At 50.6% G+C, this 24,424-nt stretch overlaps 2 protein-coding genes across 3 annotated transcripts in view; one reads left to right on the top strand and one right to left on the bottom strand.

The window, feature by feature from the left end:
* The window catches only part of LOC138171324 (uncharacterized), a 49,530-nt gene extending 45,035 nt beyond the window's left edge, over window positions 1–4,495 (bottom strand). The window contains exons 1-3 of the mRNA XM_069100771.1: window positions 4,445–4,495; window positions 4,248–4,345; window positions 3,504–3,802 (exon numbers count right to left, since the gene is read on the bottom strand). Coding sequence (XP_068956872.1) covers window positions 3,504–3,802; window positions 4,248–4,345; window positions 4,445–4,495 — 448 coding nt within the window. The remainder of the gene's footprint in view (window positions 1–3,503; window positions 3,803–4,247; window positions 4,346–4,444) is intronic.
* RSPH14 (radial spoke head 14 homolog) overlaps window positions 1–24,424 on the top strand; it is a 179,959-nt gene that overhangs the window by 135,693 nt on the left and 19,842 nt on the right. For both annotated transcript variants that reach the window (XM_069100808.1, XM_069100809.1), the window contains exons 5-6: window positions 21,383–21,608; window positions 24,009–24,145. In XM_069100808.1, the coding sequence (XP_068956909.1) occupies window positions 21,383–21,608; window positions 24,009–24,145 (363 nt within the window). The remainder of the gene's footprint in view (window positions 1–21,382; window positions 21,609–24,008; window positions 24,146–24,424) is intronic.

The following is a 24,424-nucleotide window of genomic DNA, read 5'->3' as shown; positions in this document are numbered from 1 at the left end:
ACTTTTCCTTTGCAATGAACGTCTCTTGTATCTTTCCCACTTTTTGCAACCACATGGCCCCCACCTTAGTCTAGGTCCTCATTAATTCCCATTAGGATTACTGTAATTGACTTGTCATTGGTCTCCCTGCCTCTATTCTCTCTCTCCCTCTACAGTCAGTCCTACTCGCCACTGTTGAATTCACCACCCTAAAGCACACTTCTAATCATGGCATTCCCCTTCTCAGAAGCCTTCGATGGGTTCCTAGACTATAAAGTCTGGCATTCAAGGCCCTCCACAAATCCATCTCAGCCTGCCATATGTTTTATTTCTCACTGCTACTCTATGCACGCTAAGCTTCCCCTGTATTCCTCATTGTTCATACTCTCCACTCTGCCTGGAATGTCTCCCAGCTCTCTCCTTGCAGTCATGGCCCACTAAATTCCTACCTGCCCAGCCACTTAATTCAGGAAGACCTCCCTTGATCTCTCTCATCAAACAAGGTTCTCTTCCTCTCTCTCCAACACCTTGTTAGCCCTTTATTCACACCTTTCTGCAGGCATAGATTCCCTCCCTTCCCCTGTGCCAAGGTGGTTTATCTTTGTACCAGTCAGGCATCCCCCACTAGATCAGGAGCTCCCTGAGGGCAGGGACTGATTTTCATCTTTTCATCTCCGGAGGCACAGCTGTAGGTGTGGATTGGGGAAGGAAGGAATAGGCACAACAGAAGAGTTGTATAACAAATACAAGTGTTTACTGTTGTTCCAGAAGGGAGACTAGAGCTTGACACACAGAGAAAAGATTCTGTGATATCATTTTAAAATCTGGTCAGAGAATAGGAAATGTCAGAGCTAGGAAGGAAGTTAGAGCATGGAATGTCAGAACAAAGAAGGATGTTGGAACATGGAATGTCAGAACTAAGAAGGAAATTAGAACATGGAATGTCAGCTAGGAAGGATATTAGAACATGGAATGTCAGAGCTAGGAAGGATGTTAGAACATGGAATGTCAGCTAGGAAGGATGTTAGAGCATGGAATGTCAGAGCTAGGAAGGATGTTAGAACATGGAATGTCAGCTAGGAAGGATGTTAGAGCATGGAACGTCAGAACAAAGAAGGATGTTGGAACATGGAATGTCAGAGCTAAGAAGGAAATTAGAACATGGAATGTCAGCTAGGAAGGATATTAGAACATGGAATGTCAGAGCTAGGAAGGATGTTAGAACATGGAATGTCAGAGTTAGGAAGGATGTTAGAACATGGAATATAAGAACTAAGAAGGGTGTTAGAACATGGAATGTCAGAGCCAGGAAGGAAGTTAGAACATGGAATGTCAGAGCCAGGAAGGAAGTTAGAACATGGAATGTCAGAGCCAGGAAGGATGTCAGAGCACAGAATATCAGCTAGGCAGGACATTAGAACACAGATTGTCAGAGAAGGCCTTAGGATACAGAATAACAGAGCTGGGAGGGGCCTTTGAGCTTCTCACAGGTGGGTGGGACCTTGGAAAGTGGATGACAGAACTGGGAGGGGCCTTAAAATAAAGACTGTTAGAGCTGGGCTGGGTCTCAGAGCCCTAGAATATCATTGCTGCAAGGGGACCAGAGACATCATTCAGTCTAACAGTATTATTTGACACTTGAGGAAACTGAGGCCCCCCAATCAGTCAGAGGCTGAATTTCCTCCCTGTGTTCAACCTTAACTTGGGCTGGATGAAGAAAGCTTCCTCTATTCTGACAGCTGTTCTTTCTGTCCACCTGTTTATGCCCTGAAGTTAAAGAATGATAGAGTAAAAGCAAGATGCCCTTGGTTAGAGCAGCCTCACTGTGTGCAGGCTGACCCTTGGGCCCTCACCCACACAGGCAGAAGTTGCTTCCCTTGCAGGAGCCTCCTCTTACTCCCTGAAAGCTTCTTACTAGCTTCCTTTCCCATCTGTACACTAACCCCTGTCAGTGCCATTGCAGAGGAAAATGCCTCAGGTCAGGAAAAATAGGATGAAAGACTGGCCATATGTCAGGTGACAGCTGCCCCTCCTCATGCCCTCTGTTCTCCCAGGGTCAGCCCCACAGCCCCAGGATTCGGGCTCTTCAGGGAGCACCAAGGTACAGATTGTGGGAGGGTCTGGCCTCAAACATGTCTAATACTCCTTATTAACTGGTTAATGCTTTTATGCTCCATATATTCACCCAATCCCTCTGGAATCTAGGGTACCTTTTGGCTTGGGTTATCCCAATGCTTACTTCCTGGTGCAGCCCTGGACCTAGGCTTATGACAGTATCATTCAGGCAAAGATCACAAATAGTCAAGGGGGATCAGTCCCCCAAATATGGGGAGATGACTCCCTGAGCACAGGGTGTAGTCACTGTCTCTGAACAGCTCCCCCTGAGATCCCAAAGGCATCATCTGTTCATGAAGTGCCACCACACCCACTAACATGAAATCCAGGGAGAAGGACCAATGGAAAGCTGAGGTTTTCTCCAAATGCTCCCATTCTCTCATCTCTCCTGGAAACAACATAGCCCTGGACCTTGGCTGGTTTCCCAGGCACCTTCCTGCCCTCTTAACCCTCTCCACCAGGCCCATTTGGGTTACACCCATAAAGATAAAATCAGGGATTCCATGTTGAACTCCAACTGAAAACATTCTCCTAGGCCTTCTCCTCCCTGTCACCCCCCCCCCCCCCCCACCACCTTTAAAAACAGATCTGTGAGCCTGCAGTCACATGTGGCCACATATCTCTTCCAGTAATGGAAGCAGGGTTGATTCCAAACAGACAAGGAAAGGTACCATGTCCACCCCTCATACTTGAGGCCTGACTTTTTCTGGAGCTGAGGAGGCTTGGCCTGCAACCTGAATTGAGTGTCTGTGGGTCTGTGGGCCATGACCCTTCCTGCTGTCATGCCCTGTGGTTTCAGGGTTGGAAGGATTCCTGGATGTTTTGTCAACTGAGCGGCAGGCATTTGAGGAGTGTGATCAAAAGGAGTGGGCACCTAAGGGGTACCCTTAGGGGATCTATGCTGTGGGGAGAGGAGAATTTAAGGAAAGGAGGTGCCCAGAAAGGGGGGCACAGGTCTATTATTTATGTTCAGCGACTGGTCGGCTGGGACATGAGGGGAACAATTTGGCGAGAGGATGCCAAGAGTTTGGGTCTGGACCTTTCCTCCCTGATATTTTCCCCATAGTTGCCGCTAGTGGGGCCAGGGGAGTCTGAGCACCGCAGCCCCGCTGGTCTGGATTAGCCAAACGGGATTAGCCCCGAAGGCTGGGTTTGAGTGCCAGGTGTGGGGGGTGCCGGACTGGGGAGGTGACCCTCTCTTCTCCCATCCGCCCCCTTCCGTGCCCCGTCTTTGTTCCTCCCGGGCATATCGGGCGGTGGCGTTGAACCAGTCTCCAGCACCACCACCCCCGGACAGCTCCCGGCGCAGCGCAGTCCAGCCCAACCCAGCCCAGCCCAACCCAGCGCGCTGCGCATCTCAGCCCAGCGCAGTCCGGCGCTGCGGGGCTCCAGCTCTTGCTCACACTCACCTCTTGGACGCGGATGAGGGCGCGGATCTCTTCCATCGCCCCCGGACTGGGGCCCACGTGCTTGCTTTCCTTCTGGCCTTTCCTGCCGGGCTCTCCGTAGTCTTCGATGCCTCTCGTCAGCGCTGGAGATAGACTGATGGACAGCCGGAGTCGGGAGAGCCCACGGCCCAGCCCAGCCCGGCCCAGCCCGGCCCGGGAAGAGCTGGGGCAGGCGGGCGGGCGGGCAGAGAGCTCCTTTGCCTGCCTCTCTCCCCAACTCCTCCTCTCCCACCCTCACCCCTCCCCCTCGCCACCTCTCGCTATAAATAACACTAATCGTCTATAGCCAGCCTGGCTGGATGCTCTCGCGGCCCCAGCCTGAGCGCAGTGGAGCCTGAGGGGCGCAGGCAGGGGCCGGGTCACCAGGTGACTGCTGGAGCCGGGCTTGCGAGGAGGCAAGGCGGGGCAGGGCGGGGGTGATGGTGTAGGGAGCGGGAAGGGGTGGTTCGTGTGTGCGTGCGTGGGGGAAGGGGAAGTGGAGGAAGCTGGAGGGATGGGGGCGACCGCGAGCCCTGCACACCCAGGAGCCCGAGCGCTGCGCCCTGCGCTGGGAGCCGCCTGCTCCCCCCTCCCGAGTCCAGGCAGCGGCTCCCCCCCCCTCCCCCAACCCCAGATTGGGCGGTGCTGGCCACCAGGAGCGGATTGCTGCTTGAGCAGCCCAATGGGAGCTTGGGAGGGCGGGACGGGGTGGGGCTAAGTACCTACCCCCCACCTTTTGCTGTCCCTCTCCCCTTTCGGCTTTCTGCAGCCCCAGGCGCTAGATTGTAGCTCTTATTTTCCGTGGGCTGCGTGGGGAACGAGTGCTAAGGGGTGGGATGGAGGGGAGGCGTTCAGTGGGAAGACAAGCAGTCTAGGAGGTGAGGGGGAGCGGGGGCGGGGAGGAGGCTCGGAGACATGCGAACCCACGTCCCCTCCAGTGCCAGCGAAGACGCAGCGCTTTCCCGGCAGGCCATGGCAGGATTTTACTGTTGTTCCCCCCTCCCCTCAGCCCGCCCCACCCCACCCCACTTTCTTTTAGTGTTTACTCAACCCGTATTAGACATTCCGAATGTCAGACCTTAGAGACCGTCTGGTCCAACCTCTTCGATTACAGAGAAGGAAAGTGAAGCCAGACTGTGGAAGAGACTTGTCCAAGGTCACACAGTCTAGCAAGGACAAGAAGCCGATGCTCCGACTTTAGTCCAGTACGCTTTCCCCAGCCGTTTCCAGTTAGCCAGGCTTTCGGGACGGCCTATGTGAAGCTCCCTCCTTCACCGAAACTGCGCTCTCCAAGGTCGCCAGCGATTTCTAGAATACATATACCTCTCCTTGACTTCTCTGCCCACTGCTCCCCTCCCTCACCCCCGATTCCCTTGCCTCTCTTGGCCTTTCCCTTTCCTACCTCATTCCTGTCTGACCCTTTCGTTCATGGGTCTCTCCCCAGACTCTGTTCTGGACCCTCTTTACTTCACTCGATTTTCTCCTTTGGTAATTCACTTCAGCGCAGATTTCTGTGTAAAATAATTGTCAGATCTCTATATCTTGCCCTCATCTCTTTCTCTATCCCCCATTGCTATCTGCTTACTGGCTGTTTCTGCCTGTCTGTATGCTGAGCGTCTTATACATGTCCAAAGCAGAACTCATCTGCCCCCCCCCCCCATCCTGCTTCCACATCTCCTCCTATCTACTGAGGGTACTGAGGGCCTTTAACCCAGATGGGCAGCGTTGGCTTCATCCTGGACTCTTCTCTTTCTCTTAATTCCCACAGCTAATCATTGGCCATCTCTTCCCCCTCTTTCCTCTTCCTTCCTCCTCCACTCACTAGGCTGCCATGGTAGTTGAGGTTCTCATCACCTCTCACTCAGGCTATTGCAATAGGCTCCTAATTGGTCTCCCTGCTTCCTATCCACTTTCCTCTCCAAATCGTCCCATTCAGCTGCTCAATTGATCGTCTTAAAACCCAGATCTGACCACTCCCCTACTGAGAAATCTTCTGTTGCCTCTAAAATAAATCACCAGCTCCACAGTCTGGCTTGTGAAGACTTCCACAATCTGCTCCTCTACATTTTCAGTCTTATTTCAGACTCCTTTCCTCCCTTCATTCTCCATTCCAGTCAAACTACCCTGCTGTCTGTTCCCCGTAACCATTTTGTTAATCCCCCTTCCACCTCCTTCCCTTTGCACAGGACCCCACCCTTACTCATACCTGGAATATTCTTCCTTCCTTCCTTCCTCCCTCCCTCTCTCCCCTTCTTTCCTTCCTTCCCTCCCTCCTTCCTTCCTTCCTTCCTTCCTTCCTTCCTTCCTTCCTTCCTTCCTTCCTTCCTTCCTCCCTCCCTCCCTCCCTCCCTCCCTCCCTCCCTCCTTCCTTCCTTCCTTCCTTCCTTCCTTCCTTCCTTCCTTCCTTCCTTCCTCCCTCCCAGCTTTGACATTTAAGGATTTCAGCACCTGTGGCATTCTGCCCCCAGGAGTATTTGTATGGGGAGGAGGCAGTGCCTAATTGAGATGGCAGGAGGGCTGCTTGTAAAATAGTACAGATGGGCAGGGTGGGTACTTTGGGGAGGGAGAGGCTCCTGGGGCTGCTTGGCTCACACCACACCCATTTTTCCCAAGACACAAAGATAGCTCATCACCCATTCTTCTGGGTGCCCCCAGGTGATTTTGGGCAGCTGGTTGGCTTTGGCTCTCTGCCTGTCACCTTGATAAGCCTTCTCAGGGACAAAATTTCATGACCATGCAAGTCTGAGTGGCCAAGGCCTCTAGAGAGACCTGCCTTGGTGACAGTCACTCCCAGTGTGGGGAAACTGGGCTCTAGATGAGCAGCTCCTCCAGGGGACAGATGAAAGGATCACAGCACTCTGAAACCATCTGGTTCCATTCCACCCATTTTACAGAGGAAAAGACTGAAACCCAGGGAAGGGAAGTGACTTTGCCAAGGCCAACACAAGAGCTAAGGTTCAGAGGCAGGGTGTGACCATGCTCAGCTTCCTTTCAACCTCCACTCCCCCCCACCCTCCCAGTGCCTGGAACTGTGTGTCTTCCACCATGAACCCCAGTGATCCAATGCTCTTGGCAGGGACATGAGTCAGCTGGAGAACAGTCTGCTCCTCAGCCAGCCCTTTGCACTCTGCCTTCCTAGCAGGCCTGCAGGCTGGATTCCTTCAGGACTGGCCTTCCTCCCTCTGACAGTGTTATTAAAGGCAGCTGGGGCCATGCCAGGGACCTGCCTCAGGAGTTCAGGTTTTCCTTGACTGTTTTCAACTCTCCCCAATGTCTTTCAATTCCTGGGGCCCTCCTGGTTCGTCTCTAGATTTGGAGCTCCATGGAGCAAAGACTGCCTCTTGTCTAAACTGGTTACTTTTGCTAGCACTCAGTTCTGTGGTCCCCCCACCTTCCCCTCCACCCCTTTAGAATTCCCAAGAAATGTTTAAAGAACCAGTCAATGAACCAGCATTTCTTAAATGCTTCCTATATGCCAAGTACTGCACTAGGTCCCTGAATGGATGAATGAATGAGTGAATGAATGAATGAGTGAGTGAATGAGTGAATGAATGAATGAGTGAGTGAGTGAATGGATGAATGAATGAGTGAATGAGTGAGTGAGTGAATGAATGAATGAGTGAGTGAATGAATGAATGAGTGAGTGAATGAATGGTGTCTGCCCTGACACATAGTGTAGAACCTTTTCTTAGGCTGTTTGTTATGCCTAGAATGCCATCCCTATGGATTCCAATCACTGTGGAATTCCTACAGGGCCTTTACAGAGCAGTCAAGAAAGCCTTCTTTGATTCCCACAGTTGGCAGTGACCTTCCTCCAAGGACTTGCTGTAGCTGTTAGGCCTGTGTCTCTCTAATGCACTTATCATGTATTAGTGAGTATTATAATGATCTGTGTTTATGTCTTACCCATCCCCTCCCCCCCTTGCAGGAACCACATCTTATCCAAACCTTGAATGGTCGGCAGAATGCTATGCATACACTAGGTGCTTAATAAATGTAGAATTAAATTGAAACAATGGCAAGAAAAATTGACTCTAGTGAGAAGCAGTAGTTGGAGGGAAGTCACAGGCACTGGAATTGTGAAGGCAGGCTTGGGCCAGGTTGTGGAGGGCCTTGAATATCGTATAGAAGGGCATAAACTTTACTCTTCAAGCAGGAGGGAGACTCTGGTCATTCTGGAGCAGGATCAGATCTTTTCTCACAGTGGTGTAAAGGATGAATTTGTGTTGGGGGAGGGTGGTGAGTTTCTTCTCCCCAAGCCCTCCCCCTTCAAACTTGCCTAGGTTTTGTTAAAGACATCACCAGATTTCAGGCCTTGAAGGCCCCCTCACACCCTCACCATTCAGCTGCCAGCTCTCTCCATTCACACAGCCTTCACCCTAGCTCAGCACCCAGTCAGCCTCTGCCTGGTCTCTTGCCATTCCTGCCTATCCTGTGCTCCACACACTTGCCAAATTGGCCTTACTAAAGCACAGTTCTGATCCAAGGCCATTTTCCTTCTCTCAGTGACTCCCTAGTACCTTTAGGGAGGAGAAGGTGGATAAATTCCAGTGTGGCATTAAAAGCTCCTTGCCACCCAGTCCCAACCTACCTACCACCTCAGTATCTTCCTGCTGGGCCCTTTATCCACGGCTCCTCACCCTAACCCTAATACCTCACCTCCCACCTCTGGGCCTTTGCAGCAGCTGTTCGCCCTGCCTGGAATGCTCTTCCCACTCTGCCCCTCACAGTTTCAAAGTTTCTTCATGACTCAGTTCCAGTATCTTCTACATGAAGCCTTTCCTCGCCTTCCCAAATGCCACCCCTAAGTTACCTTGTATTCATATTTATTTTGTATATATTCTGTATGTAATTCTATATGAATATGTAATTTCTTCTGATAGAATGTAAGTTCCTTGAGGGCAGGGTCTGTTTTATTCTTTGTGTCTGACCCATAGTCATCACTTAATAAATACTTTTTTGTCTGAGAGTGATGGGAAGAACTGGTAGGAAGTATGGTAATCATCCAAATGGGTGATCATGGAGGCCTAGATCAGGGTGAGGATTGTGGGAGAGGACAGAGGCCAGAAATGTCATGGAGGTGGGAATGACTGGACTTTTGATAACAACTCTTTGGATATGAGAGGTAATGGAGAGAGAAGAGTCAAAGACAGCCCCAGATTTTGAATGTGGGCAACCAAGTAAATGGCACCAAGATTGGCAGATTCAGAAAGATGGGTCGGATTGAGGGAACGATGATCTGCTTGGTTTTTGGTGGGATATCCAGGTGGAGATGTATGTTTTCCACCTTTCCAGGTGGAACTGAGAAGAGGGGTCTGGGCTGGAGTGTAAATCTGGGTGTCTCTGTGCAAATAGGGAAGACGGTGCTATGGAAGCAGGGGAGATCACCGAGGCAGGTCACAGGGAGAGTGAAGGGAAGAAAAGAAAGAGATTGAGGATCACTGCCATGAAAGAGCTGGCCAGAGAGGAAAGAGAAACTGCTCAATCAACAGAATTGGGTTTGGATTTGATTAGAACACCTCCTGCTCTTTGTTCTTCCAGCTCCTCTCCGGCTCCTGGTTGGAGCTGATTTATACAGGCCGTGGTTACCACTTGGTGCAGGTTTCTGGGGAAGATGTGGGTGGACAGCAGTTTGTGTGAGAGAGATCTGGGGTTTTTCACAGAATCTCAGAGCTGGGAGGGCCCCTGGGGCTTAGTTAGTCCAACCTGGGTCTGAGCAGGAATTCTCCTTAATTATAATATCCCCAGTAGATGGTCATCCATCCATCCTCACCTCCCAAAGTGAGCCTCCACCCCACATTCCACTTGGTTATTAGGCCAGGTAACAAGCATTTCTTAAGCCAGGGGTGGGGAACCTGTGACCTTTGGGCCACATGTGGCCTTCTAGATTCTTAAGTATGGCCTTTTGACTGAATCCAAATTTTATAGAAGTGTAAAATTTAGATTCAGTCAAAAGCCCTTAAGGGTCTCGAAGGCCACATGTGGCCCAAAGACTGAAGGTTCCCCACCCTATGTGCCAGTCATTGTACTAAGTTGCCTTGACACAAATATAAGCAGAAAGAAAGACAGTTCCTGCCTGTGGGTTGCTTATATTCTAACAGGGGAAAACAGTACATGACAGGGAGCTAAAAAACAGGGAGGAAGGTGAACAGCATGGTATCAAGGAAGCTGATAAAATCTGAAGCAGTCAGGAGGGAGACTCATCTGTGTCTCTTCCTAAAAGAGAAGCCTCAGGAGGAACTTATCCATAGGAGAAGAGGTCACAGCAGAGGGACATTCCAGCTGAGGAGGGCCCTGGTGTTGAAGCATGGTACCAGAGTTGGAGGGGAATGAAAGCTGGCCCACCTGGGCCCCTTCCCAAAATTGAAGTTCTGGAAGAACATGGGAGAAAGTAACATGGAATGGGTGAGGAGGCTGAGGGTGCTTCTAGGGTGAGAATGAGGCATCTGGATGACAAGCTAGGGTGAGGCAGAAGCAGAACTGGGAAGGGGCTAAAGGTTGGCTGGCCCAGGGCTCTCGTTTTAGAATGAGATGGCCCAAGAAGAAGTTGTTTTTCTTCCATGCCAATTCTACATTGGCCCCTTTGTGGGATGTCCACTGTAATGTAATGCCAAGGAAAGGCAACTTCCCAAGGTTCAGAATACCAGCATAGGCGCTCTCCATTTTACTCAGTGACAAACCAAGAACAGAGAAGATCAAAACATGACATGATTCAAAATATAGCATTTACTAAGTGTGATTAAATAATCTCCAAGGACTACCCCACCCCAGGACCTTCCAATCATTCAATCAATTACAAAGTCTCTGTTCTGAATACTACTCCACCCCTAGGCTGTACCTTCATTTAGTCCACCACAAAGCCCCTCTTCTCAAATGGACATTAGTTTCCAAACATAAGTAAAGTACATTCATTTGTTCAACCATAGAACACAAAAAGGTCAAAAGTTTCCCACCCCTGGATCACAATTGAATCTACCCCAGGGTTACATCAAGTTTAAGCACAGCACTTAATACCCAAATGGAGGTCTTTTCTTCATCTTGACATGAGGAAAGTTCTCAGCAATCTTAGTTCCTGGGAAGACAAGGCTTAGCAAGGCCACAAGATACATTACCAGTCTCTTCATTAATTCATCCTCTGTCTGCAGAACAGTCCTAGAACCCCTGAAAACATTAGCAAAACCCTCTCCCAGGATTTCTGTAAACATACAACAAGAAAATCCTTCTTCAGGGCTTCTGAACCAACAGAAAGGTTCCCAGACCCCTGCAACAACAGCACTGTCCTTCACCAGTGGACAGTATTCACTCTCTGTCTGCAGGACAGTCTCAGTAGCTCTGAACCAACAGAAAGGTTCCCAGACCCCTGCAACAACAGCACTGTCCTTCACCAGTGGACAGTATTCACACTCTGTCTGCAGGACAGTCTCAGGAGCTCTTAGCCAACAGCCAGGTTCCAGGACTTCTTCAACAGGACTGTCTTTCACCAGTGGACAAATCTGGCAAAACAACATCAAAACAGACAGACAAAGTACCAGCAAAACAGCCATGTCTCCTCAGTCCTTGGCAGCTCCGGGGACAGGTCTCAAAAGTTCAGGGTGATTCAAAGTGGCCCCCAGCAATCCTCTCAATCTCTCTCTCTGCCTCCACGAGGGTGCTGCTTCCAAAAGTTCTTCTGCCTCTCTCTTGTCTCTCCAAATCTACGTCACCAGCTCCTCCCAGTTCAGGGCCCTCTTTTCACATCAACAAGTCCATCCCACAGATGGAATTAACAAGCTCTGGGTTTTAACACAATCAATTTGAAAACCAAGCCAATATAGGGGGATCTTTATATTCCATTACTATCACATCCACCCATTGCTCACCTGATGGCTGCCTTTTCAGTGTCTGAAAAACCTCTCATTCCCCGTCTTTAGTGTTCTCTCCTGAGACTCTTGTCTCTTCACCTTGCCTTTTCTTGACCATTCTCCAATTTGGCCACATCCTTCCTAAAGCATGGTGCCCAGCACCAAGGCCAGTACCTCAGGTCTGAGTGACCATTGAGTTCTACATGAATCCGTAGTGTGAGCTGACCTTCAAAAAGCTATGGAAACTGAATGCAGGCTGCAGAAATAGAAGCGAGTGTCTGAAGTGAAGAAGGTGATTGATGATGCCCAGGAAACATGTCTTGGCCAATTCAGCATTGAGAGCCCATTTCTAGGTGGACCATTGAGAAACGGGGAGGTGGGGTTGGGTGAGGGCAGCCATGAGAGGAGGAGATCACAGTCCTCATGTACCTGAGAGCCTGTCAGGTAGGAAAAGGAACAGGCTTGTTCTGCTTCTCTACGCAGGGCAGAACTAAAAGCCAGGGGGAAGCTCCAGGAGTGGGAGGGGGAACAAATTTTGACAAACTCCCTAACACAAGAATGGAACGGGCTGCCTTTCCCAGGTGATGAGCCCTCTCATGGACTCAGGAGGCAGAGTGGCCATTTGCTTGTAGAAGACTGGGATGAGATGCTCCCTGGACAGTTGGAAGGGCCTTGGAGACCATCTAGTCTCATTCTAGTCTAGATGAGGAAACTGAGGCCAGACATGGGAAGTGATTTGCCTCAGGTCACTCGGTCAGTAGCAGAGATGGGATTTCACGCTAAGTTTTCTGACTCACCATCTAGTTCTTTGCCACAATTCCATACTTACTGCCTTCTAATTCTGGCATTCTGTGAGTCTACTTTCGACAGTTGTCTCATTGACAGAAGATGAATACAGAAGTGTGGCATAGCTTAGAATGAGATGATGCTTCCAAGGAATACTGAGGAGCACAAAAGGGGTTTTCAAAGCTATATTGGGTAAAGAGGACAGCCAGAAAGAGAACGGCCTGCTGCTGGGAGTGGATGGGATGACGCTTGCCCAGGATGGAGAGAAGGCACATTCTGGTGGGTTCTTTCTTCCAAGGAGGGTAATATTTAGTTTGGAAAGTTGAAATCTGAGCTGAGAAGGGCTAGAGTGATCGAGGACCTTGATGTTTGAATGGCCAGGTGCATGGGGTTTGGTTTCAGGGCACTGAAAACCTGATGGGTGTGGTGAGGTGCCACTAATGTCTAAGAGGTCATGGCCAGTGGGAGAAGGGCTGTGGAGTCGAACAGACTGGCATCTCTAAAGAGGGACAGCAATCCTGATTCGGATTCCTGGCCAAATCTGAGAACATGTTCTCAAAGGAATGGTTAGTAACATCGAGCAGAAGACGTAGTGGGGATCACAGAGAGCCAGCCTGGCTTTTGTGAAAGCTTCTCATGCCAGATTGAGCTTGTTCCCACTGTGGATGAGGCCACTGCTCTGGGGGAAGATCAGGGGAATATCACAGCAGCACAGTGTTCCAGTGGAAAAACATGTAGACTAGACAGTGGCAGATGTGGGTAAGCTCCTTAAGGGTGAGGATGTCTTTTACTTTTTTTTTTGTATCCCCAGCCCTTAGCACAGAGCCTGAAACATAGTAGGTAGGCACTTAATAAACATTTGCTGATTGGTTGAACTGAATGGCCAGGCCTCAAAGAATAGTCATTATTGATTTAATATCAACTTGGAAGGAGGTCTTCAGTGAAATGCCCAAGCGATTTTTTGTTGGCTTGGGACTTTTTAATGTTTTTATTAGTGAATCAGATAAAGGAATAGCTGGTATGTTTGCCAGATTTTCATGTGACACAGGAGCTTATGAAGGATAGCTGGGGGTGGGTTAAAGCCAGCATGTATCAGAGTGTGATGGGAGCCGATTGTTAAATTTATGGTGTGAGCATTTACAACTCAGGACTTGGCAAACACCATAAATCCTGTCTTGGTTTACTGTTTTATTGACTGTCTAGTCCTAAGAAAGTGATGGAGAAGATGTGACTATTGCATATTTAACTTGAAATTGCACCATGTAGACGTTTTTTTCTTTTCAGAGAGCTAGTTAAATGCTTACCAGTGACATTCCCCTGACAGAGCTAAAGCATTGGCTGATGGAGCCAGGATCCAGGATGATCTCACCCAGCTAGAGCATTAGGCCAAATCTACCAGGATTAATTTTAATTGGGATAAATTAATTGGGATAAAGTCTTTGTTATTGCTCAGTCGTTTTCATGACCCCATTTGGGGTTTTCTTGGTAAAGATACTGGAGTGTTTTGACATTTCCTTCTAATTTTACAGGTGAGGAAACTGAGGCAAACAGCATTAAGTGACTTGTCCAGGGTCACACAGCTAGTCAGTGTTGGAAGTCAGATTTGAATGTAGGTCCTCCTGACCCTGGTCTGGTTGCTCAATCCACGGTACTACCTAGCTTCCCTTTAAATGTAAAGTCTTATCCTCGAATTAATATCTCAACTTTCCAAGTTCATGATGTGGCTAGACAGCAGTTCATCTGGAAGAAATCTGAGTGTTTCAGAGAATTCTAAGCTTGAAGCAAGTCAATGGTCAAAAAAGTGAATGGGGTGAGGAGAGGCCACGCATCCAGGACTGGGGGGTCCTCAGCCCTCGTCAGACTCCATCTGGCAGGTGTTCTGGGAGCCACGTTTTAGGAAGCACACTGACAAACTGGCGAGCTTTCAGAGGACAGATGACCTTCTGATCCACCACTTATGGGTCATTTGAAGGAACTGGGACATTTAGTCCAGAAAAGAAAAGATGTGGTGGAGTGTGGGGGTGGAAGGGTGAGGGCACGTGAAGTATTTGAACAGATTTCACGTTGAAAAGACTTGTTCTATTCAGTCAGTGTCAGTGAACATTAAGTGTCTACCCTGTGCTAAGCACTGGACCTGAGAGGGCTGAACTGGAAACAGTGGGTGGAAATGGCTGAGAGGCAGGTTTGGTTTTGATGGGAGGAAATCCGTCCTAACAATTAGTTGTGTAGGAGTGGAATGAGCTGCCTCTGGGTAGAGTAGGGCCACCCCTATTGGGGTTCTTCATGTAAAGACTGGACAAGAGCTTTCAGGGAATCTCAGAGGCCAGTGAGGAGGAATTCTTGCTCTGACCTACCTCAGACAAGGGACAGTGACAGAGACCTTTCTGTCCATGTGTGGGCTCTGTGATTCACTCCCTCCCACAGCCTCAGGCATCCTATGACCTTTCCCCATCTTCTGCAGAGCCCTGGGGTTCCCCTCATCCAGTTACCCCTTCCTTCCCAGCGTTGCAATTCAGACTGAGAGATGGATTTTCCAGGAAAATGTGTTTCAGGAAAATTACATCAGTGTTTTTTAGGTGATGAAAGAGTCAGCTCTCACTGATAATGAACGTAATGGAGATTCAGCCTTTAGAATAATATTCATTATTCCATTTTGGTCTCTTTTTGGGGTGCCTCAGCTTCTGTGCCATTGGAAGCCCCACAGGCTGCATCTACAATGTGACGGTGATGCCTTCCCATGCCTTCTCCCTCTTTGAAGCCCAGGCTGCAGCCTGCTGGCCCAGTCCTGCTCCAGGAAGACCAGGTAATTAGTACCTGAGTGACCTTGGGCAGGTCACGTCCTTCATCTCTTAGTTTTCTCTTCTGTAAGTGAAGAGAATAATCAGTGTTCTTCTGTCTCCTTCCCAGGGATGAGTTAGGAGGCTCAAATGGGAGGATGTGAGAGATTATCATAATGGTCATGATATCTGCCTGGGGAAACTGCACAAGGGGAAAATCTTTTCCCTCCCTGACTGACGGTCTCAGGGTTTGTGGCTGGTGCCCCTCCTGGGCCCCTCTCAGGATCATGGACCTAAAGGGGCCATCTCTTCTAACATTTTCACTTTATAGATGAGGAAACTGAGGCCCAGGGAGGTTAACAAGGTATCAAACCCAGGCCTCTGAGTCCAGAACCAGCCCTTTTCAGTGGGCCCCCATCCTGCCTCTGACACTTTCCTTGTGGCTGTGGGCTCGGTCCTTAACCTCACCAAACCTCACATAGGGGTAATCACCCATGGACTCTCTACCTTCCTGTATTATTGTAGAGAAAGCACTTTATAAACCCCACAGTGCTTCAGAAAGAGGGGATAAGTTGTTGCCTGGTACACAGTAGGCACTTCATATATGCTTGTTGACTGACTTATTGACTTACTATCCTTTCATCCAGCTTGAAAGAGGTACAGGGTAGACCCTGCCATGGAGCCGTCCTGAGACATCAGGATCCAGCCCAGGGTCTGGAAGGTTAGTGCAGTGAGCATTTATGAAATGCCTACTGTATGCCACTGGTTCTAGGTGCTGGGGATACACCTTCAAGAAACCTCCCTTCTCCCAGACCTTTATTCCCCCAAGGTCCCTTCCTGGAGTATCTGTCTCTGACCCTTAGCAGTGTCATTTCCTCTCTCTGAGGATCACTGCCCTCTTTGAGCACTCCTCTGCGCTGGTGGTCCTGTGTGTCCCCTTTCCCTGGGGCCGGCACATGAAGGCAGGGGTCAGGGCTCTGAGCAGGGAACATGACCAGAGCTGAGTGTAGGGAAGATGACTTTTTGTAGCAGGGAGAGGATAGAGGTGCAGGTCTGAGCTGATGGTCTGGGAGGCCTCTGCTAATGTGGAGATTGTGTGATTATGATTAGGGCACCAAGAAGGGGGGAGCCTGCCTTGGAGCAGTGGGAGCTGAGCTGAGGGCACAGATCTGAGGAGGGGCAGAGGAAGGATCAGCGGATTGGATGGGGGCATGCAAGCCTCTGGAGAAATGGAATTTGAAAGTCAAACAGCTGTGCAGGGTAGGTGAGGAAACATTCCCCAGACGCTTGGAATCAGTAATTGCTTTTCAGGCTAAAAAAGAACTCTGACCCTGATAGGGAGAGAATGGAGTCAGATGACCACTGGGAGCTGAGCAGAGGTGGCTGGGAGGAGGAGAGGGATGGGGAGGGGAAGGAGGAGCAGGAGAGGGATGGCATCAGTAATCAATCAATCAATCAACAAGCATTTATTGAGTGTTTACTCCATGCTACACCCCATGCTAAGGCAAGAACATCAACACAGATCCAGCCTTCAAGGAGCTAACAGTCTAATGGAGCAGAGAAGCAGGTCCACACAAGATACATGCAGCATCAAAGGGATATAACTTTAGAGGGAAAGGCCTCTGGAAGAAGGTGGCTGTGAGAGAGGTCAAAGAAAGGGTGGAGGTGAGGAGACAGAGCATTGCTGGCTTGAAGGCAACCAGGGCAAAGACCCAGAAGTGGGAGATGATGTGGCCATCGCGGGGCACAGCCAGTGCAAAGACCCAGAGGTGGGAGATGATGTGGCCATCGCGGGGCACAGCCAGTGCAAAGGCCCAGAGGTGGGAGATGATGTGGCCATCGCGGGGCACAGCTAATAGAAAAAGAAGGGAGGTGGATGGTGTTGGTGAAGGATGATCAGACTGCGCTCTGTGAGGACAGAGGCTATGTCTTCTCCCTACATCACGTCTCCCCAAATACTAGCATAGTGTGTGCAAAAGTGCTTAAAGGAATATTTGTTGTAGAGTTCTGTGCTGGCCTTGTTGAATTTAAGGTACTGTTAAATCCATCAGGCAATGGGGGAATTTGGGGCTGGAGCTTAGGAGTAAAGGGAGGGCTAGAAAAGGAGGGCAGGGCGTCATCTCTGTAGGACTGGTGATGGAAGCCAGGGGAGGTGAACTCCCTGAACCTGAGCAGTTTTGGAGATGGGGGACTGGCTGGGAGGAAGGGGCTTTGCTGGAGCCCCCAGAGCCTCCTGCTGCCTTCGGCCCGTGGGCCGGCCCGGGTGGCCTCTCTCCTTCCTTCCTCTTTTGCACATGGAGTCACAGATCTGGGTTAGTTATAAATAGCCAGGCCTGCATGCCTCCTTTTAGCACATGAAGGATCCAAGTGAACGGGTGCAGAAAGCATGTACTGTATTTTTAATCTTGGTTTTTGCATCTCTGGCTTCTGCTTTCTCTCTCTGTCTCTCCTCTCTCTCTGTGTCTCTCCTCTCCTCTGTGCTCTTCCTGCCCCCATTGTACCCCTACCACGTTCTCCTCTCTCACGGTTTAGTAAACGGCAGCCCTCACCACACACACACACACACACACACACACGTGTAGATGGATATGTGTGCGTACACATGTACACTCTGCTGCTAAGGGCAGAGAGGGAGAAGAGGATGGCATGAGGTGGGGAAAGATTGGAAGGCAGACCAAAGAACAAAATGCTCTTGGATGAAGGTCAGACGTCAGGGTGCCTCTCTGGGCAGCACCTGGAATGCGACAGTGATGATACGGGTGGCTCAGGGCACAGGGAACCCTGGAGAAGGAATCTGAAAGTCTTAGCTCTGCCCTCTCTTAACCAGCCCAGCCTCCAGCAACTCTCTAAGGAGGCTCTCCTCTAGGCAGAGGAGCTGGAAGCAGTGAGGTGGCACCCTAGAGCACAGAGCCCAGGACCTGGACTCAGGAGGCTTTGAGTTCAAATCCTACCCCAAACACTTCCTAGCTGTGTGACCTTGGGCACCCACTTACCCTCTGTCTGCTTCAGTTTCCTTAGCTATAAAACGGAATCACACCTGCCTCCCAGGGCTGTTGGGAAGCATCTCTAACGGGCTTAGCACAGAGCCTAGCACACAGTAGGTGCTAACCACATGCTTACTTCTCTCAAGCGAAGAGTTCTCTTGCCCTCCCTGGCTTCCTTCAAGGCTCTGCAGGAGTACCTTCTCCTCCAGGAAGCCTTTCCTGCTCTCCCATAATGCTCGTGATTTTTGGTCTCTGTTGGTCATTTCTGATTTATTGTGTCTGTAGCTTGATTGGACCTTGTTTGTATACAGGTTTCCTCGTCAGACCGGGAGCTCCTTGCAATCGAGGACTGTTTTTGCCTTTCCCTATCCCCCCAGGACTCATAGTAGGGGCCCTGGGACCTTGGGGCTCTGGCTGCCCTCCTGCCACTGGGAGGTACCTCCAGGGCAGGTTCAAAACCTTGGCAAGTCTGGCTCAGTAGAAAAGGGCTGCCAGGCCAGACCTGGGGAAGGTCACGGGTATGCTGCCTTCGTCCCACCTGGCCAAGGAGAAGTGCCCCTCACCAGGCTGGCAGCAGGGGCTGGATCAGTTCTGGCCCCAGCCAAGCTGTGGTTGACAGACAGAAACCTTAGAGAAGGAGACGTTTCTCCTGGGGCACCAAGAAGTAGCTTCTCTGCTGTGTCCCTCTCCGATGGTAGAGGAGCTGAGATCTTGGGCATTCTAAGGGGGTGTCAGACCCATCTGATAATGCACTGGCTGAAAACCTCAGCAGGCCTTAGCTGTGCACGGGTTGGCTGCCATCCCTGCAGAAGAGAGACAGGCTCATGGTGTCAGCAGATGGGGCACAGGCTGAGAACTAGAAAGGCCTTTCCTTGGATCTAACAGCTAGAAGGAGCCATGGAGGTTAAGCTGCCTGCCTCTGTCATGACTCTACTGCCACATTCCCAGGGATCAAAGCCTGCTACCTTGCATCATCCCTCCCTAGCTCTCCCCTCATTGTCCAAGAGGACTAGTGGCTGGAAAGGACCCCCCCCATCCCACTTTCCACCCTTAGATGGTGGGTTACAGCCTTCACATTCTGGGACTCAGTTTTGCTTTCTATAAAATGGAAGGTTGAGGGAGGTGGTCTAGATGCAAGGCAGTGTGGTGTGGTGGGATGATAGCTGGGTTTAGATTCAAAGGATCTGGACTGACCTTCCAGCCCTGCTATGGGGCATAGTCATCGGGATGTGGAATTAGGAAGACACTTACTATCTGTGTGACCCTGAGCAAGTCACTTAACCTGTCTGCCTCAGTGTTTTCTTCTGTAAAATGGAGCTAATCATAGCATTCACATCACGGAGTTGTTGAGGATCACATGAGATAAACCATGTATAAAGGCAGGCTAATTAGCCGCGACTCTCTGGGTGACCTCGAGCACGTCCTTGAACTTTCCCTCTGTGGATGAGCTGAGGATGTGCAGTCTGCTGCCCCCAGTGCCTGATGGGTCATGGTGTGTATGTCTTGTGTTGGCCCCATCCCAAGGCTGAATGGCCATTTGGTGGAGGGATTTTGTCAGCATTTGTTGACTGACTGACTGACCAGAGGAGGTCTTATTTGCATATGTTGTTGCATTCTGTCATCTAACACTTCATGACCCTATTGGGGGTTTCTTGGCAGAGACACTGGAGGGGTTTGCCATTTCCTTCTCCAGCTCATTTTACGGATGAGGAAACTGAGGCCAGCTGGGTGAAGTGACTTGTCCAGGGTCACATGGCTGGGAAGTGTCCGGGTTCCCTGTGCACTCTGGTACCCCCTAGATGCTTGCCAGCTCGTGCTCATGTATGTTCTTCCTATATGGATTGTATCATCTTAATCTCAGAGACCCCTTGCAGCTGAGATTCTCTATCAGCCTTTGTTCAAGCTCTGAGTCTATAATTCTTTTCTTCTTCCTTCCCTCTCCTTTCTCTCCTGCCCTTCTGTGGCCTTCCCATCGTCCCTCTCAGAAGCTCTGAGTTCCAATCCTGGCCCTGCCCTTTGCTCCAGGGATGGGGGTGGGGGAAGGTATGACTCGCTCCCCTTCTCCTCTATAAATCAAGAACCAGTGGAACTGGAAGGTCCCTTGGCCTTTGCAATGCTCTTGTGGAAGAGGTGGCTGGAGGGTGCTCAGTGATTCAGGCCATTGCTTTCCCCTCCTGCAGCCTGTAGACGTCCCCATGGCATGTAGCCCCTCACTAGCCTCGGGGCAGGTGAGCCGCCCCCCAGCCTTGGCAGGACCAGCTGACTCTGCCTGCCTTTTGAAGTCCTCAGGGGGCTCAGAAGAAGGCTCATGTGATACTTTCAAAGGCCGTATTCCTCCAGGCTAACGGAGGTGTGGTAAATCAATTGCTACTAATTGGCACACTGAGACCTTGAGGCTAATGAACCTGCCCCTTTGTCCCTTTGGAGTAAACTAAGGAGGCTGGCTGGGGAGCAGGGCAGGTGACAGGGTGCCTCATCTCTGTGTGAGCTCTCAGCTTAGAGGCACTTTGGTTTGGGAGGAGGATTCAGATAACGATACCATCCTGGTGTGGTAGAGAAAGCGGACTGTGGTTGGCCTTTTGGGTGTGTCCTCCATCCCTGCTCCCTCCTTCCCATACTTGGTTACTTCCAGGGTCTCTGGTTTCCTGTGGGGAGCAGTGTTCGGCCTCCTTCCTTTGATGTGGGCTGATTTCCCCCCTCTCCCACCCTGTGACTTAGTAGATTGACTCGGAGAGCAGCTGGGCCACAGTACCCACCCCCTGCCACCTTCTAGGCACTAGGTAAGGCCCATCTTCACCCTAGAGCCATTTGTCCATGCTGGCCTCAGGCCTGCTCTCAGCCCTTCTGCCTCTTCTGGTCTCCCCTACAGAACCAAAGTTGGGCCAATCACCCCAATGTGACACTGGGGAGCTCTTGGACCTATATGCATTTATTTCTACCAATAGTGATAGGCTTCCAGAAAGCTGGGGCCCAAAAGGAAGAGGGTGCGCAGAGGCTGAGGACCTCTTCTGACTGTCTCCTTCCCTGTTTCCTCTTCACTCCTTGGACAGTGGAGTACTGCAGACCTGATGCAAATCCTGGCTCTGCCACTTACTAGTTGTGGGACCTTGGGCAAGTCCCTTAACCTCTCAGGGCCTCAGGTTCCTCTTCTGTACAAAGAGGAGGTTGTTAATGTCATTCAGTCACTTGAGTTGTGACTGACTCTCTGTGACTCCATTTGGAATTTTCTTGGCAAAGATACTGGACTAATTTGCCATTTCCTTCTCCAGCTCATTTTACAGATGAGGAAACTGAGGCAAATGGGATTAAGTGACTTGCCCAGGGTCACACAGATAGTAAGTGTCTGAGGTTGGATTTGAACTCAGATCTTGGCTTTATCCAACTGCCTTGTAAAAAAGAGGGACTGCACCAGATAGCTTCAGAGATGCCTTCCATGTCTAAGTCTAGGACCCTGTGTTCCTTCTCTCCTCCAGGGGCCGATTCAATCATTTCGAGTGGACTGATACCTTTTCTGGTGAAAAAGGTGCAAGAAGAAGATGAGGAAATCCAAGAGCTCATCTTGGACACACTTTACTTCTGCCTGCAGTGGGATGCGTCCCAGGCCCTGCAAAGCAAGGCTGTGCCCATCCTTCGGGAAAAGCTCAACAGCCTCAATGAGAATATCCGCAGCAAAGCGGCCCACACCTTGATGGCCATCTGGTGAGAGGCTGGGGGGGGAGTGACCCGAGGCGGGCCGGGCAAGGGGCATACGTGTAGTGGGGGGCAGGTCTCCGTGTCCACATCTGGAGGAGAGCTGCTCTCTAAGATAACTCAGGGAGGCGGAGGGGCAATAGGCAGAGCCTTGGCTTTGGTTTCAGCACTCCATTGTGGACAGTTTACCACATGTCTCTGCACCCCTCCTAAATAACAGACCTTTCCTGGGCCTTGCTAAGTAGGGCAGAGCTGGCTTCCATTTCTCTGGCCTCTGCCCCAGCTCCCTCCCCCTTTCGTCCTCCTCTTCGGTCCCCCATCCCACTCCAAGATGGGCTCAGCTGTTCAGACATTGGGAAGGCCGCTGGAAGGTGGCTGTGTGTTCTCTCTCCAGGAAACTCATAGCTTCTGGATCAAACTCAGGAGCTGAGGGTTCCCTGGGTACAGCTGTTCTCTGCTGCCTTCGGTGACAGGCCCAGAGCACTCTGGGGAAGCTTAATTCATCATGGTTGTGTGGTCACTCCTCCCCATGGTCAGCACACTACAGCCACACATCCTCAGGCCAGTCCTTCTGAGGACACCTACTTGTCTGAAGATGCTGTGGGTCCCATGGCTACAGAATTTCAGGCTGTGGGATAAAGGCTGCTGGGGGTGCCACAGCGCCTAGAACGTGGGCCTCGAGTTGGGAAGACCTGAGTGCAAATCAGCCCTCAAACACTTCCTAGCTTTGTGACCTTGGACAAGTCACTTCCCCTCTGTCTGCCTCAGTTTCCTTGACTATAAATAGGAAGAATAGCAGCCCCTACTTCGCAGAATTGTGTGAGGCTCAATGAGATGTTGGTAAAGGGCTTATCATGGTGCTTGGCACACACTTATCTGCTAAGCGCTTCCTCAAGCCAGGCCTGGGCCCTGCGTGGAAGTCTTCCTGAGTTCTCCCACTTGGGCTGAATTTCTCTTTGCCTCTGCATCCTCCTTTTCCTTGGTTCTGTTTCCTAATCTTCTAAGCTCAAATTCTCCCTTTTCCACTCTCTTCATGATACAAGGGCAGAATGTTGTCCTGGGCATCAGCAGGGCGGACTTCCCATCCGCCCTCTACCCCCCCACACAGCAGGATCATGGGCAGGTCATTGCTGTCTGGGTCTTCTTTCTTCTGCCAAAAGAAGACATTGGACCAAACGATTGTTGGCAGGGATCAGGGGTTGGGGTCTGGCTCCACATCAGGGCTCTTCCAGCACTCCTTCCAGACCTTTGGTGTCTTTTCTTCTGCTTGAGGGCAGGAATTGCCTGGCCCATAGTAGGGTCCGAGGACATGTTTGTAGACCTGAATTGAATTAGTTTTGATTCAGAGGGTTGTCTTTAGGAGAGGAGTGTGGTGGAATGCATAGAGAATTGGACTGAGAGTCAGGAAGACATGGGGGATGTCTCTTTATGCCACAAGGCTTGGTTTTATTGGTAACATGAGTTCCAGGAGACATCCAGACTGAAGGGGCCACTATAGATGGGACGGTGGAGTGAGGAGCCACAAAGATCTCCAGGGGCCATTAGGATGGGCTGAAACCAGTGAAATGAAAGTCCATAAATAGAAGGGCTTATTAGTGGGACTGCTCCCATTGGCTGTACAAATGGTGGCCAATGTCATTAGGTCCCATTCCACATGGTATTGGTCCTCACAGCAGTTGTGGAAGAAGGTAGGAAAGGTATTTTTCTTCTATGGTCCCTATTTAAGAGATGAGAAAATGGAGGCTCTGAAGGGGTGCCAGTGACTGCCGGCCCCATCGTGGTCAAGGTCATGAAGATAAGCAGAAGCGGGGATCCCATTTCTGTGGGGTTTGATGGCTCACTAGGTGGTCTTATCATAATGGCTCCATGAGGCAGGTAGTGGAAGTAGGATTATTCCCATTTTATAGATGAGGAAACTGAGCCTCAGGGGAGGAAATGAATTTGTCTGTGTTCACATGGCTAGAAGGTATCAGAGCCTGAACTAGAGCTTAAGGTCTACCTCAAAGGCAAAGGGGACTGGACTATTCCTCGTGACACCTCCCCTCCCCCCTTCTGGGGCTTCAAGAATGGTGGTGTGGCCAGATAGATGTGCATTTGATCTGTCCCCTGATGCTTCCTGGCTATGTGACTCTTAAGCCTAGCATGAGCCGTGATCCGAGACACCTTAGTTTTCTCATCTGTAAAATGGGGATCTGCCAGGCTTGTTGTAAGGATTAGATGAGGCAACTAAGGTAAGTGCTTACAAGCCTCGAGGGGCTTCACTCATGGCGGCCATAGCTGTTGTCACTATCCCAAAGGCCATTGTGTTCTGAGGTTCCCAAGGAGGTGGGGGTGGGGCAGAGTACAGCATGGGTTCCTCCCCCTGTGCCCCTCGGGCCACCTTGGGCCCTGACGCCATCTTTCCTCTAGCATGCCGCAGGATGGGAAGGACCAAGTGTGGCAGTATGACGTCATCCCCCTCCTGGTGAAGTTGCTTGATGACCCCAATATAGAGGTGAAGGGCAATGCTGCTGGGGCGCTGATGTTTGCAGCGGTGACTACTGCAGGTCAGAGGGCCCGGAACTATGGGGGGGGACAGCTGGAGGCCCAAGGCTGGGGGGGGGTGGGAGTCCAGGTGCCAGGAAAGCTGTTCAAAATGTCGCCCATCCTTGAGGAGAGGTGACCAAGTACAGACTGGCTGGGGCTTGTCTCCTATAAGGAGTGCACAAGCATTATGTGAAGCCTTCTGATGGAAATGTGATCATTGCCATTTTATAGCGGAGGGCAAGAGGCACCATGGTGTGGTTTATATTGGCACAGTGAATCTTCCTGAGGAGGTCCCAATT

Source organism: Petaurus breviceps, unplaced genomic scaffold (assembly GCF_028583685.1).
Source record: "Petaurus breviceps papuanus isolate PSGF00001 unplaced genomic scaffold, PetGlider_PUasm1.0 428, whole genome shotgun sequence".
NCBI classification, from domain to species: domain Eukaryota; kingdom Metazoa; phylum Chordata; class Mammalia; order Diprotodontia; family Petauridae; genus Petaurus; species Petaurus breviceps.
Note: the sequence above shows the minus strand (reverse complement) of the source record. Positions and strands in the feature narration are given on the sequence as shown.